At 44.8% G+C, this 17563-nt stretch overlaps 1 protein-coding gene across 3 annotated transcripts in view; it reads right to left on the reverse strand.

Annotated features, from left to right (window-relative positions):
- Positions 1-407: 407 nt before the first annotated feature.
- Positions 408-17563, reverse strand: part of RAB4A (RAB4A, member RAS oncogene family) — a 47327-nt gene continuing 30171 nt past the window's right edge. For 2 of the 3 annotated variants that reach the window (XM_082718897.1, XM_082718898.1), the window contains 5 exons: positions 13406-13468; positions 11679-11795; positions 10367-10462; positions 6236-6370; positions 408-2068 (listed from right to left, as the gene is read on the reverse strand). In XM_082718897.1, coding sequence (XP_082575023.1) covers positions 6255-6370; positions 10367-10462; positions 11679-11795; positions 13406-13418 — 342 coding nt within the window. In that variant the 5' untranslated portion in view covers positions 13419-13468 and the 3' untranslated portion in view covers positions 408-2068; positions 6236-6254. Of the gene's footprint in view, positions 2069-6235; positions 6371-10366; positions 10463-11678; positions 11834-13405; positions 13469-17563 lie in introns of all 3 variants that reach the window. The other variant, XM_082718896.1, reaches the window with a different exon arrangement.

Below are 17563 nucleotides of genomic sequence, written 5' to 3' on the forward strand. Positions count from 1 at the left end.
TCGGGACCCTTCCAGCCCCGGCCCCATGTATCTTTCCATCTGGTGGTTCGCTGGTAACCTTTGCGATGAATCAGCATTCTAGCAAGTAAATGGTTTTTCTCAGTTCTATGAGCTATTCTAGCAGATGAATCAAACCCAAGCAAGGGGTCGTGGGCACCTCAGATTTCTAGATGGTCGGAAGCACAGGTACCTGCTCACTCGTTGTGCCTGAAGTGTGCGTGTGTGGAGGGGCAGGGCAGACCATGCCCGGACCTGTGCCGGCTGCGTTATCTCCGGGTGGATAACCTGGGACCCAGGGGCTGGGATCTGTGCAGAACGGAGAACTGGCGGAGGACACTCCACCGGCCAACACTCAGTTCTCCTCCTCCTCCATTTCTCCCGAAGGCCTTTATTAAGAACCACCATGGTTTGGTTCTCCAGCAACTTTTATTGGTCAGAGGATGTGGAATTATATGCAGTACCTGTGGTTTCATGAATAGGCTCATTTATAAACCAACTTCACATTCATTTAAAAAATTCCTGCTTTTGAATAAATGATGTGTAGAACAGACATGCTCCTGTCCCAGGCAAAATGCGGCTCAGACGCGAGCGGCCCACGGAACTGTCATAAATGCGACACTGCATCCAATGTTCTCCCAGCCCGGTCCACGGAGTAGCTCAGTCTCAGAGTCTGCGTCATATTCTGACTTTTCAAAAGAAAATATCCATGGCATTGGAAAAAAAAAAGCAAAATGGAAGTACCTAAAACAGATACGTACTATTTTCCTCCAAATCCACCTTCCAGAGTCTGTGGCGCCACTGTGCTCTGTTGACTCCGTCAAACAACAAAAGCGGTGGGCAGCTTCTAACTGAAAGGCAATGAAATCTCCCAGTCTGCAGCTAAAAGTCACAGTGAAAGAACACACTGAAGGTGAAGAATGCTTTTTAACCTTTTAGCCTTAAATAACACTGTATTCCAACTTTAAAGAAAAGTTCTATTATATGCTTTTTGCATTGACATTTTAAAATATCAGAACAAGTCTTTGTAATACAATATATATAATACTTCAATACACCGTAGGTGAATTAAAAACATGTCAACTTGATAACCGTAGTAAGGCATTTAAGTATTCAGCGAAAGCTATACAGAAATTTCTTAATGAGTGGTATTCCTTTAATATTGACTTGATTTAGTGGATTTCCTTAAAACAAACACGAAACAATAAAAGACTTAAAAAAGAGGCAGTGACATCATACACTGAATCCCAGGAAAAGCACAGTTAACAAACAATGTCTTCCAGCAGGGGACCATCAAGAGCAGTAAACCAGAAACACAGAAGCAGCCCCAGATTACACCATCCGTCACGCTTACGAACAGCCAAAAGCAGAACGGATCTCCCAGTCTGGCACCTAAAACACAGCGGGCCCTCAGGCTATGCTTCCCGAACTGGTCTGGATGAAGATACTTTAAAGTCGGCAGAGTACTGGACAGTGTAAAGTTCATGGAAACACTCCACGTTTCATTTTACCTCCGTGTGGGGGTAACTACTGGTCTAGCATTTCAAGGGCGGATGACAGAAACACTTGGAGGACGGTGGCAGGCGGAGTGACGTCAGTGCTGCACTGGCCACCGAGGCCAGAGTCTGTGAGTGTCAGGTCGTAAATGTAACCAGCTGTGCGCAACACCCGACGTGATGACCCAAGGACACCTCACCACTAACATATGATTAAGAACAACAACATCTTTGACTGCACTTAGGGCAACATTCTACCATGCCCGACGTCAGATACCATGCCGTGGAGACGTGATTCGCTGGAGCATATATACGGCACACAGGATTGCAACCAAAAGTGAAAGGGAAATATGGAGCAGAAAATCTTTACATACATGTATACACCTCACAGGACCGTCCATTTAATGAGATTTATTACTATCTGATTTGCTGTGCCACATCTATAAGCTTGCGTAACACCCCGGATCATTTTTCTTCGCACAGACATCTACTTCTGTATAAAGTAGAAAAAGATGGTGGTAAAAAAACTTCTTCAAGGTCCAACAACTGTGTCCCAAGTACCACTGTATGAACACCTAAAATATATTAATAACAATTTAGAAATATGCATAACTAAAATGTACAGACAAACATAGCTTGAAGTCCCATTGGGACTCAGTGAATGTATCTTCCAACTTCACTTAAACCTACCTAAACCTGTTAGATAATGTGGTAGGTACATTAAAAAAGTCCACTGCGGTAAATGGGAAAAAGAAAGCTTTAGAAAGGTAAAATCTCCATCTGCAAGTTTTAATAAATAAGCCTTCTATTTTAGCAACAGACACATTTAGACTTCAACTTACCCAAAAGTCTCCTTATGGATACAAAGGCAGAAAAATCTCTATCCCAATTACTCCCTCCACTTAACACTCATCCTTTCGTTCTGACCAAGAACCTAAAGATTTCCTATAAAGCTTAAATTCTTTCAAGCAGAACATCTTTTCTAATTGGTAGAGTTTAATCGACCATTTCCTGTTTGATCTGTTCTTTACTCATTTTCTTCTTCTGCCTTCTTTTTGATTAGTTAGCTTAATTTTGTGTTTACTCCATGTAAATTCCTATGTTCGCTCATTAGCCAAAACTTTTTTTGTCCTGTTATTTTAGTGGTTGCTTTAGGATTTTTTTCTTATGATTTTGTGTTTTTCTTATGAAGATTTTTTATTTTTATATTTTCCCATACGCCTCTGCCCACACACGTGCAGAGCCTCCCCCGTTATCGACATCCCAGACCAGGGAGGTCCGTCTGTTAGGACTGATGGAGCTCCACTAACACACAGTCGTCATCGTCACCCGAAGTCCATTATTTACACCGTGGTTTCCTCCAGATGCTGGACAAATATACAGTGACAAGTGTCTATCATCGCGGTATTATGCAGGGTATTTTCACTGCCCCAAATATCGTCCATGCTCTGCCTATTCACTCCTCCCATCCTCAACCTGACAACCACTGACCTAGTTGTTACTGCCACAGTTTCATCTTTTCCAGAATGTCAGTGTGGGGACCACGCAGGATGGAGCCTTTTCTCCAGATGGCGTCATTCACTTAGTAACGTGCTCTCACAGTCCTCCACTCTCTCATGGCTTGATAGCTCATTTCGTCTTAGCACCGAATAACTGCACTGCTTGGATGTACACAGGTTAGTCTATCCATTTGCTGAAGACCATCTGAGATGTTTTTAAGTTTTGGTAATTACGAATAAAGCTGCTATAAACATCCACGTGCAGATTTTTGTTTTGTTTTCTTTTCTCTTTTTAAGCAGGCTCCATCCTCAACATGGGGCTTGAACTCATGACCTTGAGAGTTAGAGTCACCAGCTCTACCAGCTGAGCCAGCCAGGCACCCCAGATTTTGGTGTTTGCGCCTCCTTTCAGTAAATATGGAAGCAGTGAGCCTGCTGGGTCATGTTTACAGAGTGTGTTTACTTTGTGAGAAGCTGATCCATGGTCTTCCAAGGTGGCCGCACCATTCCGCCCTCCCGCCAGCAACGAGTGACCATTCCGACCACTCCACATGCTTGCCAGCATCTGGTGGTGTCCGTGTCTAGTATTTTGGCCATTCCAGTGTATTGTAGTGGTATCTCACTGTTGCTTTCATCTGCATGTCCCCGACGACGATGCCTGCAGTATCTTCATATACTCGCCGCTGTCTACAGTGTATGCCTCCTTTGGTGAGGCGTCCGCTATAGTGTTTGGTCATTTTTCTTATTAAGTTGGAAGGGTTCTTTGTCTATTTGGATAATAATCCTTTATTAGATGTCTCTTGGGAATATTTTTTCCCAGTCTGTGGCCTGTCTTCTCTATCTCTCCTCGTCTTTCTTAAAGCAGAAATCTTGTATCAGCTTATCAATTACGTCTCCCATGGATAGTGCCTTTGGTGTTGGTTCGAAAAAGTCACTGTCATACTCAAGGTCCTCTAGGTTTCTTTCCTATGTTATCTTATAGGAGTTGAAGAGTTTTATGTTTTACATTTGGGTCTATGATCCATGTTGAGTTAATTTGTGTGAAGGGTGTAAGGTAGGTGTCTAGATTTTTTTTTTTTAATGCAGATGGCCAGTTGTTCCAATGCCTTTTATGGAAAAGACTATCTTCACTCCATTGCCTTATCTGTGTTCCTTCATCAAGTGACTATACTTATGTGGATGTATTTCTGCGCTCCCTATTCTGTCCCACTGATCTGCTTATTTTTATTTTCATCGATACCAAACGGTCTTGACGACCACAGCTGGACAGTGTCTTGAAGTCCATTAGCCACAGTCCTCCAACTTCGTTGTTCTTCCATCCTGTCTTGGCTCTTTGGGTCTCTTGCTACTCCATAAACTATAGAATCAGTTTGGTCTTCCTCATATAGATCTTGTACATATTTTGTAGGAATCATACCTAAGTATTCGCTTTTTTGAATGCTAATATAAACAGTATTGATTTCAAACTGTACTTGTTTATCAGTGGTACACAGGAAAGTGACTGGCTTTGTACACTAACTTTGTATCCTGCAATCTGACCTTGCTGTGTAACTGCTTAGGCAGGAGTCTATGGATTCTTTCAGATTTTCTACATTATAGATAACCAAGTCACCTCTGAACAAAGACAGTTTCTTCCTTCCCTATCTGTGTTCCTTTCATTTCCTCTTCTCATCTTCTGCATTAGCTAGAACTTCCAGTACAATGTTGAAAAGGACTAGTGAGGTAACATCCTTGCCTTGTTCCTTTCAATAACGGGAAAGCTTCAGGTTTAATGATGTTAGTGGTAGTTTTCTGTCGATATCCTTTACCAAGCTGAGGAAATTCCCCTCTATTCCTAGTTTACTGAGAATTTTCATCATGAATGTGTATTGGATTTTGTCAAATGATGTTTCTCTTCACAGGATCATGATTTTTCTTCTTTAACCCATTCATGTGATGGGTTTTGGAATGGTGAGCCAGCCTTGCATACCCAAAATAAATCTCACTTGGAAGTGGTTTATAATTTTTTTTGTACATTGCTGATTTAATTTACTAATATCTTATTGAGGATTTTTGCATTTATATTCATGAGAGATATTGGTCTGTAGTTGTCTTCTAATGTCTTTGGTTTCAAAATTAGGGTAATACTGGCCTCATAGAATGAGGTAGGCAGCATTCCATCTGTTTCTCTCTTGTGAAAGAGACTATAGAGAAATGGTATAATTTCTTCCTTAAATGTTTGGTAGGATTCACCAGTGAACCCATCTGGGTCTGGTACTTTCTGTTTTGGAAAATTATTAATCACAGGTTCAACTTCTTTAATAGATGTAGACCTATTCAAGTGGCCTATTTTTTCTTGAATTTTGGCAAATTATGTCTTTTAATTAATTGGTCTAGTTCATCTACGTTATCCAGTTTGTGGGTATAGAATAATTCATAGTGTTCCTTTATTGTCCTTTTAATGTCCATAAAACCTGCAGTGATGTCCCCTCTCCCATTTTTGATATTAGTAATTTATGAACCCCCTTTTCTTAATTAGTCTGGTTATAGGCTTATTGATTTTACTGATCTTTTCAAAGAATTAGCTTTGATTTTACTGATTTTTCTCTATTGACTTTCTGGTATTAATTTCATTAATTTCTGTTGTAATTCTTATTTCTTCTGCCTACTTTGGATTTAATTTGCTCTTGTTTTTCTAGTTTTCTATGGCAGACACTTAGATGACTGATTTTAGATCTTTCTTCTTTTCTAAGTATGCATTCAATGCTTTATATTTCTCTCTAGGCACTGCTTACACAGCCTCCACCCACATTTTCATAAGTTGAATTTCATTTAGTTCAAAATGTTTTTAATTTCTTCTTGAGACTTCTCCTTCGACCCAAGAGTTACTTAAAAGTGTGTTGTTTAACCTCCACATATTTTTGGTTTTCCAGTTATCTTTCTGTTACTGACTTCTACTTTCATGCCACTGTAGTCCAGGAGAAGACATTGTACAATTTCTGTTCTTTTAAATTTGTTAAACTGTGGTTTTATAGCTCAGAATGTGGTCTATCTTGCTGCACATTCCACATGAGCTTGAGAAGCATGTGTATTCCACTGTTGCTGAAATATCTAACTTTTAATTACCCACTCACCTCTCAGGTTCATAACGACGCTGCAAAGAGGAATGAGAAGCTTCACAGTTAAGCATGCGCAGGACTCCAGAGCGGTGGACAGAGTCTACGGTAAGAGGGCCAGCAGAGGTGATGTGACAAGAGCACCTACCTGGATACGCTGTGCTTCTCTAACAACCACATTCCTGAGCGCTTGGGGCCTGTGCACGACGCGGTGACCGCAGCTGTCTCAAGGCGGCATCCCCGTACTGAATACCAGAGCCCATTCTTTCCGGGTCCAGCTCACCTGAGTACCAAACAAGTTTTCTTTAAAAAAAGCTTTCATGTTTCCATGATCCCCAAGAATATGTTAAGTGAAAAAAAAAAAAAAAAGTGCAGAATGCTGTGTATAAACAGTTGTTCTGAATAATGAGCAAAAAATATACACATATGTTTTCTTATATGGGCACAAAAATATCTTTGGAAGGAATGAGAATGGGGGGTGCCTGGGTGGTTCAGCTGGTTAAACGTCAGCCTTTGGCTCATGTCATGATCCCAGCGGTTGGGGAATGGAGCCCTCTGCTAGGCTCCCTGCTCTCTCTTGCTATTTCTCTCAAATAAATAAATAAATACATAAAATCTTAAAAAAAAAAAGTGAGAATAACAGTTGACTTCAAGAAGGGGTTTTAGATGGCTCGGGGACAAGAGAGGGGCTATAATGGAGGGAGACTTCCACTGTATCCACTTTTGTATTTTTTGAATTTGGAAATATATGAATATATTATGTATACAAAGATAAATTAATTAAAAATTAAACCACAAAGAGACCATTTCCTACTTATCAGACTGGTAAGAACCCAAGTATGTTAATGCACCACCCTGTGGGCATGGCTTCGGTGAAAGAAGCACTTTCATTCGTTGTAGTGGGTTCATAAATTGCTACAACCCATGCTAGGGGGAATCTGACAGTCTCTACCCAAGTTCCAGATGCACGTTCTTTGACCTGGCAATTCCACTTCAGGAACTCATCCTCTACATACCCTTCACACAGGGGAAATTATATGTAAAAGATTATTTACTGCAGTATTTGTGACAGCAAAATGTTGGCAATACTCCAACGTCCAAAGTAAACTGGTTAAATGATGGCAATACAGACAACCAACATTACACACACTCGTGTGTATATGTGCGTCAGCATACGCATGTACATGTACGGAAGTCTCTATGTGTTCATTTGTAATGATCCGTAGGTCCAGTAAGCAGAAGCAGCAAGGCGTAGAATTTATAGTACACTAACTTTTGTGTAAAAAAAAAAAAAAAAGAGGAGGAGGAGGGGTGTCTCAGTAGCTCCTTTGGTTAAGTGATTTCGGCTCACGTCCCAACTCCAGGGTGGTGAGACTGAGCCCCACGTCGGGCTCCACCCTCAGCAAGGCGCCCTCTTTTCTCCTCCCCCACCCCTCCTGTGCCTCCTGTGCATGTGTGCTCTCTCTAACCAATAAAGTCTTAAAAAAAAGAGGAAACAGTGGTTTTTGAACCATGTGAATGTACTGCCTATTCAGAAAATTTAAAGTACTGCTGAAAAATTTTAACTTACATTGTATATTTTCTCACCTAGATGTAATTATGATTTTGATGATCTTTTTACCTTGATGATTGCATATGCAGTATTAAGGAAGCAAAGTAATTACATCAAACCAGGTGCTAAGCTTAATAATACTCAACGCCAAGCCAATTTTAATAACAATGTTATGGAGTCTTTAAAAGTAACAGTTTTTCTGCCAAATTTAGTAAAAAAAAAATCCTTTATTTTCAGACCAAGAAAATCCAGAAGGATGAAGGGTCCCTCTTTTCCATCTGGGCCCTTGACGCTCTTTCCCTGCAGCTCCCCCGCACCCTCCCTGCAGCTCACCCCGCATCCTGCTGTCTGTCATCTCCTCTCCTTTCCTTCCACCTGTTTCTTTCTCTCTCTGTCTCTCTCTCTCTGTGTCTGTCTGTCTCTCTCTCTCTCTCTCTCTCTCTCTCTCTCTCTCGGCATTCACACACACTAACATTCTTCCATTACCAAAACCTCTTTAAGTTAACCCTTGGTACCCTACGCTACCACTACTTTCCTTCCAGAGAAGAGTCAACACTCACTCTGCCTTCTCACCTCCTCTTTGTTCCTCAATTGCTGTCTTCTATTTTCTTAATTCTACTGGCATTGATCTTGATAAAGAAGCCCAACGACTTCCTATTGCCCACCCCAGCAGGTATTTTTCTAGCTTAGTTCTTGGCTTAGGAGACTGTTCTCTACTGCATTTGATAGTGAACAAGTATTTGACTCATTGTTTTGGCTGAAATGACAGACACTTTCCCCTGGTTCTTTCCAAACATCTCTCTGACCACTTCCTACTCCTCTTTTGTAGGTTCCTCCTCTTCTCCATTTCTCGGTCTCCAAGGTCTTGCTTTTGATCAGTGCTTTTCTCACTCTCAACTGCTCTCAGATGATCCTGTTCCTTCCATAGTTTCAACTACTCTATGTACTGATGGTTGACAAATGCATACTGCTGGCCCAGACTTCTCCCCAGAGCTTATGAGATCATTCCATGGGCTTGTGCCAGTGGTACTGCAAAGGGAAGACGTCCAGAACAGAATCATCTACATGCCCTTGACCCTGCTTACCCTCTGGTTTAATGACATCTCTTTACCGAGTCACCCACGTGTGACATTTAGTTACCCCCGGCTCCTTATGCCTTCCTAACCCACCTCCTCACCACTCCTCACCCCCAAATCGACCGCCCTGTCCTACTACTCAGCACGAGTCATATGATGCTACTACCAAAATAATTCTGATTCATCTATATTTCTTCGTCTCTACTTCCACATCCTCCTCAAAGCTTTAATCAGTCACCTTTTACATGGATTACTCAAAAATGCCTTAATTGTGCTGCCCTTTCAATCCTTCCTCAACATGGCCACCTACATACATGATTTATTTACCTCAAGTCTCAGCCTGACCACACTGCTCGCTGCTTAACATCCTTGAATAGCTTCCCGGCCTCTACAGCAGCAGTTCCTAATCCTGGATGAGCATTAGAATCAATCATATAAGAGGGCTTTTAGAAATGCTGATGCCTAGACCACACTTCAGCCCAATTATTCGGGATCTTGAGAGATGGCGCCTGGGATCTGAATTTTCAAGCATCCCAGGAGACTCTAGTGTACAGCCAGGGTACGACTCAGTAACCCACAAGATGAAGTTCCAGATCCTTGATGAGAATCACTAGTGTGGCTGCCACCTCTCTCCAACCTTCTCACCTGCCATTCCCATGGGAGTCTCTCTGGTCCAGTGACTTTTCTTTCCGGTTACTTTCAAATCATGCTGTACCCTCGGCGGGAGTACCCCACTCCGTTAGCCAGCTCACCCTTCCTCACATTGTGAAAGGCTCAGCTCAGCTGTCCCTCCTCCTGGAGCCCTCCCAGACACTACCTCCCTGACCTAGCTAGGCAGGATCCTACGTATCCCAGGATCCTACGTACCCCTCAGTTATTGTATCCATCACACTACACTGTATTTTAATTATTTTTTGATGTCTCCCATGAAAGACAGTTTCTTGAGGACAAGGATTATGATTAAATCATTTTTGTATCCCAGCACCTGACAAAGAACAGACATTCAGATATTTGATGGAATCACTTAAAAAGTAAATGTCCACATATAATTTCAGTAATATTTAAATAAAATTCAACTTTAATAAATGACAATTATATAGTAATGGTCTAAATTTGGGTTATTTTAAATTTATTTTTACCGAAGCAACAATTACAACAATAATGAGACAGGTTACAACCGAGGCATGCACTCAGTTAGCTGGAGAAATAAATTCATGATGCCCAAGCTGGAAGTATGCACATCATGCGTGTACCTAGAACTCGCTCAATCTGACCCAGGTGGTCCCCCATCACACCATGGGACCACTGCCCAGCAGGGCCAGCAAGCTGTTGACAGAGAGTGGACCACAACCCCACCTTCCTCCTCTAAGCAATGGACCCACAAAAGGCCGTGGTTCTGAAAGCAAACACATGCGGAAACCCTGTCCATTCTCTTTCACCAATGGTGCAAGGAAGCCCCTGGGAAAAAGGGGTGGGTCTTTGCCTCAGCCACGTGGACGAGACCTTCAAGACCGTAAGTGGCAATTTTAGGTTGGCAGGTGTAGAGAGGGTGCTCTTTGACCAAATCACTCCTGGAAAATTAAAAAGTGGTACTGTTGAGCTAAAGAGGAAAATATGCTGAAGAAAAGTTTATTAATGGAAAGCCTTTTACCTGATTCAATTTTGTTAAGTATTTTTCTTGCACATTGTACAAAGGCCTCTTCCACATTCTCCCCCGTTAGTGCACTGGTTTCCAAGAACATCAGCTCTAGAAGTGACAGCAAACAAAATGTGAAGCTACGTTTAGAAGGTGACCACAGCTCAAGTCCCGACGGCCTGCTGGGCATTCTCTTCCCACAGCAGGCAAATGGACTCTGTTACTTCAAAACCACGTAATTCTGTAAATACAACATCAGTAAATGTCAATACATTTTTTTAAATGTTAGCAGAATTCTAAGCCCCTCTCAGCAGTGACAGGTGTCTTGTGCTGGCGCTCGTCGGTGGAGGATGCCGGGCCGGCCCGAGGCCCGCTGAGGAAGCAGGCTGCCTGGAGACACCCAGTTGTCGACAGGAGACCAGAGTCTCCAAAAACTCTTCATGTCACCACAGATACAACTGACACGGGGGGGTGGGGGGTGGAGGGGGGCTACACTGCAGCTTGTCCTCCTGACGGTGAAGAGGTCCTCTCTGGACTCATACTTCTTTTACCCACCAGAGCGGTCACCAGCCCAGTGTCAAGGCGGGCTCTCCTGGCTTCTGGACGTCTAAATGGCTTCTTTACAAACTCACGATAGCTCATGTTCGTCTCACATGCTTATTTTCTTAGCGTAAAACCGGTCAGTTTGTAAGAATAGAATTTGGTAGTCCTAGAGGCCAACTGAAAGTCAATACTAGGGTATTTTAATTCTTGACTGGTTCTAAAAATTAAAGTTCTTTAAAATGTCTGAACTCTGATCATTCTGTTACCTATAAGCAACCATTAATTTTATGTGTCATTCTCTGGTTTTCTACATGGAAATTCAGAGAATTTTTGAAGGCATATAACCAAATGACTTATATTTAATCGAAGTAAAATAAAACCCAAAAGCCCAGTATTTCTGCCACTGCTTTCCCCTTCTATTTAGAGCTAATATTCCACCAACTTAGCTCTAAATTATATTAGAAAATAGGACAGGACATCATGCGATTAGGGCCTTTAAAAATCATTACAAACTTCACTTCTGACCAAGGCCTGTGCTCAGACCAAAAAGTCATTACAGAGTATTAGCACACTGGTCTTTATCAACATCATGACTTCTGTAGGCAGAATGCAATACAGTGAAAATAGGCTAAAGACACCTAACTTCACTTAAAAACACCAGGAAATTTCGCTTTTCTTGAGTGCCATTTAATCTTAAAATTCCAATAATGTAAATTCAAAGCAATGTTATTACCCCCAAATTTGCCCATTTGAAAAGCAGTCGTATAGGTAAAGGGTCACTTGCCATTTTCTTGAGCGAATCTGGAAGCTTCTAAGAAAGTAACTTCACGGTCGGCATCCAGGTCCTTCTTGTTCCCACACAGGATGATCACAATGTTCTGACTCGCTAGCATTCTGGCATCTGTTAACCAATTAGTAAGCGCATTGTAGGTTTCTCGGCTGCGTAATATAAGATTGTGAAAACAGTACATGTATTTTATAAGACCAGCAACTCTTTCCAGTCATTCACACTACTCACACGCCACTTTTGCACATGTCAGGGTATCGCCAACTAGCTTGAATTTAACGCAGGAAGCCTGAAGGCCCAACCACACACCATACCTAGTGGGGCTGGACTGTTCTGTTTCCAGAAAAATGAAACCGCAAGTCAGAGGTTTTGCTGTTTGTTTTTGCCCAGTCAAGGTGCAAAAGGAAAAAGATATTCATTTACTCATTGTACAAATATTTACTGAGCTCTTAACTCTAAGCGCCATTATGTGCAACATGGGTAAGCAAGACGTGAGAGCCAACCGCTGCTGGTCACCAGCTCTGTGCAGTGCGGTGGTACTTTGTTTTGTAGGATTTATCACATTCTTTCTAAGGGCTCTGTGACATACACTGTAACTCGCTTTTCCAGGAGAAACCTGAACCCAGAGAGTTTAGTTAAGTTGCCCAAAGGCACAACGGCAGCCAGCGGCAGAGGCAGGGCTTGCCCAGGTCTGTCGAGCTCCAGGAGATCTGTTTTCAGCTCAGACACACCCAGGGATACGTGCGCCCTGCTGGCGCCCTAGACAGCCTCAAGACCTCACTGGTGAGCAGGCTGAGCCTTTCACCACCTGAGCAAGTGCCGGGGGACTGGGCCAGCAGCTGCCCACCTCCCGGCCAGCGTGCCTCATCCTGAACATGCAGACGGGGGGTGTGTCACAGCACAAGGATGACCCTCTTAGCTGTGCAAGATCCTACCCAGACAGCCACCAGACAATAGGGCAGAGATGCTGTTTTTCAGGTGGTGTCAGCAAACACTGAGACTGGTGCTGTCTGCTGGGACTTCTGCAAGGATGAGAATGTTCTATGACCTGTACCATCCAATACAGCCACCACCAGCCACATGTGGGCACTGAGCACCTGAGATGGGGCAAGTGAGACCAAGGAACTGAATTTTTAATTTAATTCATGATATGTGAGTAGCAGCTACACATAGGACAGCGCACTCAGATTCTTAGCATGTGCCGAGAGCTTCACATTAACCAATTTAACAACCAGAAAATCTCGTGAGTATAACACAATCAGCATGACTGCATATAACAGGAAAACTGAAGTCCAGACAGCAAGAGAACTTTGCCCGAGGACATCACACAGCTACTGACCTGGAACTGAGACTTGAACCCAGGCAGCCGCAGGGCAGAGCCTGTGTCCTCAACGCTCATGAGTGTCCATTACTTCTACTAACTGACCACGTGTGAGCTTCCCCCCTGCGAGCCTGGAGGAGTATGTCAAAGCACTGTGCTAAAATACACACACCCCAGGGATGCTTTATGTATCTCGAACCTCACCCGCAGATTTCCTGACGGGGGAAATCTGAGCAGGGGGAGGGCTTGCCTCCATCGCCTCTAAGACCCCAAACGAAAGGGCTGAGGGGATTCCAGATTCCCAGCCACACAGCACACATACGACACGCAGGTGCACCTTGGGAAGACGAGACTCGGGGAGCAGAGTCCCTAGCTGTGTCTCCCGCGGGGGAGTGAGCATTACCTGGTGATGTCATAGACGAGGAGAGCTCCTGCGGCGCCTCTGTAGTAACTTCTCGTCACAGACCTGAAAGAATCACACTGCTTTGACTTCTGGCCAATCGAGACCCTTCCTACTGAGCACCACCACCCATGTTTCTGGGTAAACCTCGACATAGGGATGGATGTTGCTTCAAACAGAAACGGTTCAGACATCTGAGTGTAAGGGGGCTCTTCTGTCTGAAATCATGTCACAGAAATGCTGGGGAGGTGGGGACGTTAGGCTGAGACAAATAGGACATTTTCGAACAGGGAGATGAAGCTCTCCCACAGAACTTGAGGTTATCTTTGAACTTAGCGGGAGAGGAGAAGCACTCTGGAGAGCTAGGTGGCCACTAAGCGCTCAGCCATCCTACTCTGCTCCCTCTGGGGTTCCAGTCTCCCCCAGACCCCTGCACAGCTGCTCCCTACTCTTTCCCAGGGGAAGTCCTCCGATGGGAATACGCTCATCTTCCAACCAGGAACCCACAGCCACCCCCGCCCCTCAGTACTTCCCTCCAGCCCCTCCCTGCTTACTACCAAGGAAACAGGGCTTTACCTAGCTTACCTATCCCCACAGAGTGCCTCCGAGCATCTTAGCTGTTCTCCGGTCCTGCGGGTTAGTGTCACTAACACTTTCTCTGCATTATCAGTCTCTCCCTCTTCATTAGATATTTCCCCCATTAGCAACATAAAATGTGCTCTGGTATACCTCCCATCTTAAAATACAAGAAGATATGCAGCCCCGTCCTTCCAGAGCTCTTCTCTGGATCCAAAGTCCTCCGAAGAGTCATTTTTGCCCACTGTTTCCCTCTCTTCCCCTCCTCTCTGGTGTCTGCCTCCCTTACTCCGCAGCTCTGAGCCCAGCGGCATTTCTTGGTCCTCACCCTTCCCTGAACACCTTCCTCGCTCCACCTCTGCAGCCACAACGGCCTCCTCTCTCACCGGCCAGCTCTCCTCCTCAAGCTCTGGGTCACTCTTCCAGGCCTGCCTTGTTTGTACCGGAGCTCCTCAGTGCTGGGGCTCAGTCCCGCATTCTCTTTCGTCCTCACACCTTGACTCCAATGTCCTCTTCAGCCCAGACTACTTCTGAAAGATCTGGCCATTGCCCCACTGTCTCCATGACTGCCTCCTGAACATGTCCCATGTCACATTTGTAAGACAGAACCCTTTGGTTCCCAGGCTGCAGGTCCATCCTGGTTTGGGGCGGAGGAGGGCACCACCAACCTTCTGTTTATACCACCAGAATGCTCCACCTTTATCCTCGCCTCCTCTTTTTGCCCATCTCCATGCTGGAACCACGAGTCGGTTCTGTCACACGAACAACTTCATCCTCACTGGTGCCATCATAATCCAAATCACCGAGTCTCCGGCTGGACTCCTGCGGTCACCTGTGCCTGGTGGCCCCACTACCATGCATGTCCCCACTGCCACTTGTGTCCCTCGGTCCACTCTCCTGAGCAAGCCAATTCCTCAAGACCTACAATGCTCCCGGTGCTCAGGGGCTGGAGACTGAGTTCAGTCTCCAAGGGGCAATGATTTAATCAGTCCTGTTTACCTCCTGAAGCCTCCATAAGAAACCCTAAATGATTGAGGTCAGAAAGCTTCTGCTTCGTGAACACTTGGAGGGAAGGTAGTGCGCCCACAGAGGGCCTGGGAGCTCAGCACTCAGCTCCCACAGCAGCACCCAGTGCAGCTCTACCATTTGGCTGCTCCTGGGTTCTGCCCTTTATGATGATCCGGCAGCAGTAAATACGGCGCTTTCCTAAGTTCTGTGAGTCACTCTAACAAACTGCTGGGCCTGGGAGATGGGTCATGGGGCCTGTGACTGGTGTATGAAGTGGGAGCGGGTCTGAGGGATGGCGCCCTTAGCCTCTGCGGCCTGCTGCTAACTCCAGAGAGTCAGAACTAGCTGAATTGTTGGCCACAGACTTGACGCTAGAGAACTGAAGAACTGGTAGGGGAAACCCCGCCCCCCTCATCTGGTGTCAGAAAATGGGCACCACAGAGTGATGCTTCCCTTCAGGGTAAAAAGAGAACTGGGGACCTTATCAAAAATAAACAGAAGGACTCATTACGGCTTCGACACTTTGAAAACGGCAGCTATTTTTAAATGTATTTTTAGCTCCTAAACTCCAAAGGCTACCTATCTGGTAGCCTGAAGCTTCCCCTTTCCACCTCTAGACCGCTCTGCAGATGGGCATATGCTTTAAGAAATGGCAGACAGGCGCCTATTGAGGAAGACCGGATTGCGAGTTCTTCCTGGGGTTTCCTCTCCAAGTTGGAGGGAGGCTTCTTTTCCACATAGGTGAAGAGGCAACGTTTTTTCTATCTTAGTTTCTAGAAACTAGCAGGTTTCTAGAGAAAGAGGTATGTAAGAGTTCTCCTCAAGAGAAACTAAGTTACACCCATGCTGAGTCGTTGACTTCACCATCATTTATCTCACCTTGACACGTGCCATCTGACAAATTATTCAGGTATACAAGCTAAATGCTTAAGAAAAGTACTTTTCTGAGGTATTTAATTTTCTCAAAGTAGTTTAAACCAGAAGTAATACTGCCACCAAGTTTGAAAAGCAAAGACTGCTAACGGGCCCAACGTTGCAGTCTGCAGTCTCCTGCCGCACTCTTCCCGGAAGCCCCACTCCCCAAGACCGTCTTCAGATCTGACTGATTTCCTAAATGCAGTCATTAATGGAATACATGGTGAACGTCCATGTGCTACATTCTACCCTGGGCTTTGCAGAAGCAACAACAACAAAATACAAATGTCCCTACTTTCATGGATCTTAGTTTTGTCTTCTTGGTATTTGCTTCCATCTTTCTATAAGACGCTTGTGAAAACATTTGACTTATGAGCTTCAGGACTTACTGCCTTCCTGCTTTGACGAGACTCTAGCTTACCCGTATGCTCCCAGCCCCTTCCCTGCATCTCCTCCTCCTCCTGTCGGCAGCACCCTTGCCCGACGGCTGCGCTGGCCCCGTCCCCGCTCGCCTCCCCAGCCAGGTCCCCGGTTGGCTGGACTTCACCTTCCTCTTTCAGCGTTTACTTCCTTGTGTTGACAAAGTATCTCCTCCTGTAATTTCTAAGAATACGTGAAAAGATGGCCTTTGTTTCCCCTATTCTTGAGTATCTACAGCTCTTCTGCCCTAATTCTCACCCTTAATGGACAGTCTGACCAAGCTTGGTGTTTCTGCTGGAGAGGAGTTTTCCACGCGGAATTAGGAGGGCATGGCTTCCGTGCCTTCGAGTTTAGGCAAGTTGCTGTGGAACAGTGTAACGCCATTCCTCTTGCTAGTCCTTCGGTGGGACTGTTTCTTTTTCTCTTGGGATCTGTTTGCATCTTCAGTTCGTCCGAGTCCTCCACAATTTCACATGATACATACTGGTTGGGACTGTCCCTCCACTCAGGTATTTGGTGTGAGGTGGGCCTGGTACATCGGGGATCTCGTTTCTTTGGTGGAGAATTACAGGGAGCAGGCTGTTTTATTGGGGGGGGGCAACACGTTTGTATATTTGGCCTTTCCTCTGGAGCTATTCATTTCTCTGGAGAGAAAAACCGTTTACCTTGCCTGAGAACACATACACACCTGGATGCCAGCAACTGGGAAGAAGTGGGGAGAGGCTTGGGGTCGCAAACTTGCACAAATTTCCTTTTTCTCGTCCTTCCCTCAACCCTGCCCTCTGCTGGCATTAGAAATTCCGAGTCCTGACCCTATTTCAACTCACACTGAACTTCTCCTCCTGTGGGTGCGTACACAGGCAGATGTAAGCACTTTAACCCTCCCTCCTGCAGCGCCCCAGGCTTCCACATTCTGACCTTTTCTGGGACTCAGCAGGAGGACGTGGCCCCCGCTTGCCGCCCTTCCCCCACGACAGGCCCTGAAGACGCAGCTCCCTCTGCTTTCAGGCACTTAGCATCCATTCGGGATCACTGACATTTGGGTTCTTTTTTGGGGAAATCGCTTCATCATCATTATGTACTCTCCCTTTCTAGGTCTTTGTAAGTAAATGCCATTTCAATTGTTTTATAGTCATTTTAGTAAGGGTTTGGGGGGAAAACACATCAAGTCTGGCTTGAATCCACAGTGTTTAATCAGTGGTTCCAGAAGAATAACTGTGATTAAAATTTTTTGAAGCAATT

This window comes from Mustela nivalis (genome assembly GCF_964662115.1).
Source record: "Mustela nivalis genome assembly, chromosome: 2".
Lineage (NCBI taxonomy): Eukaryota > Metazoa > Chordata > Mammalia > Carnivora > Mustelidae > Mustela > Mustela nivalis.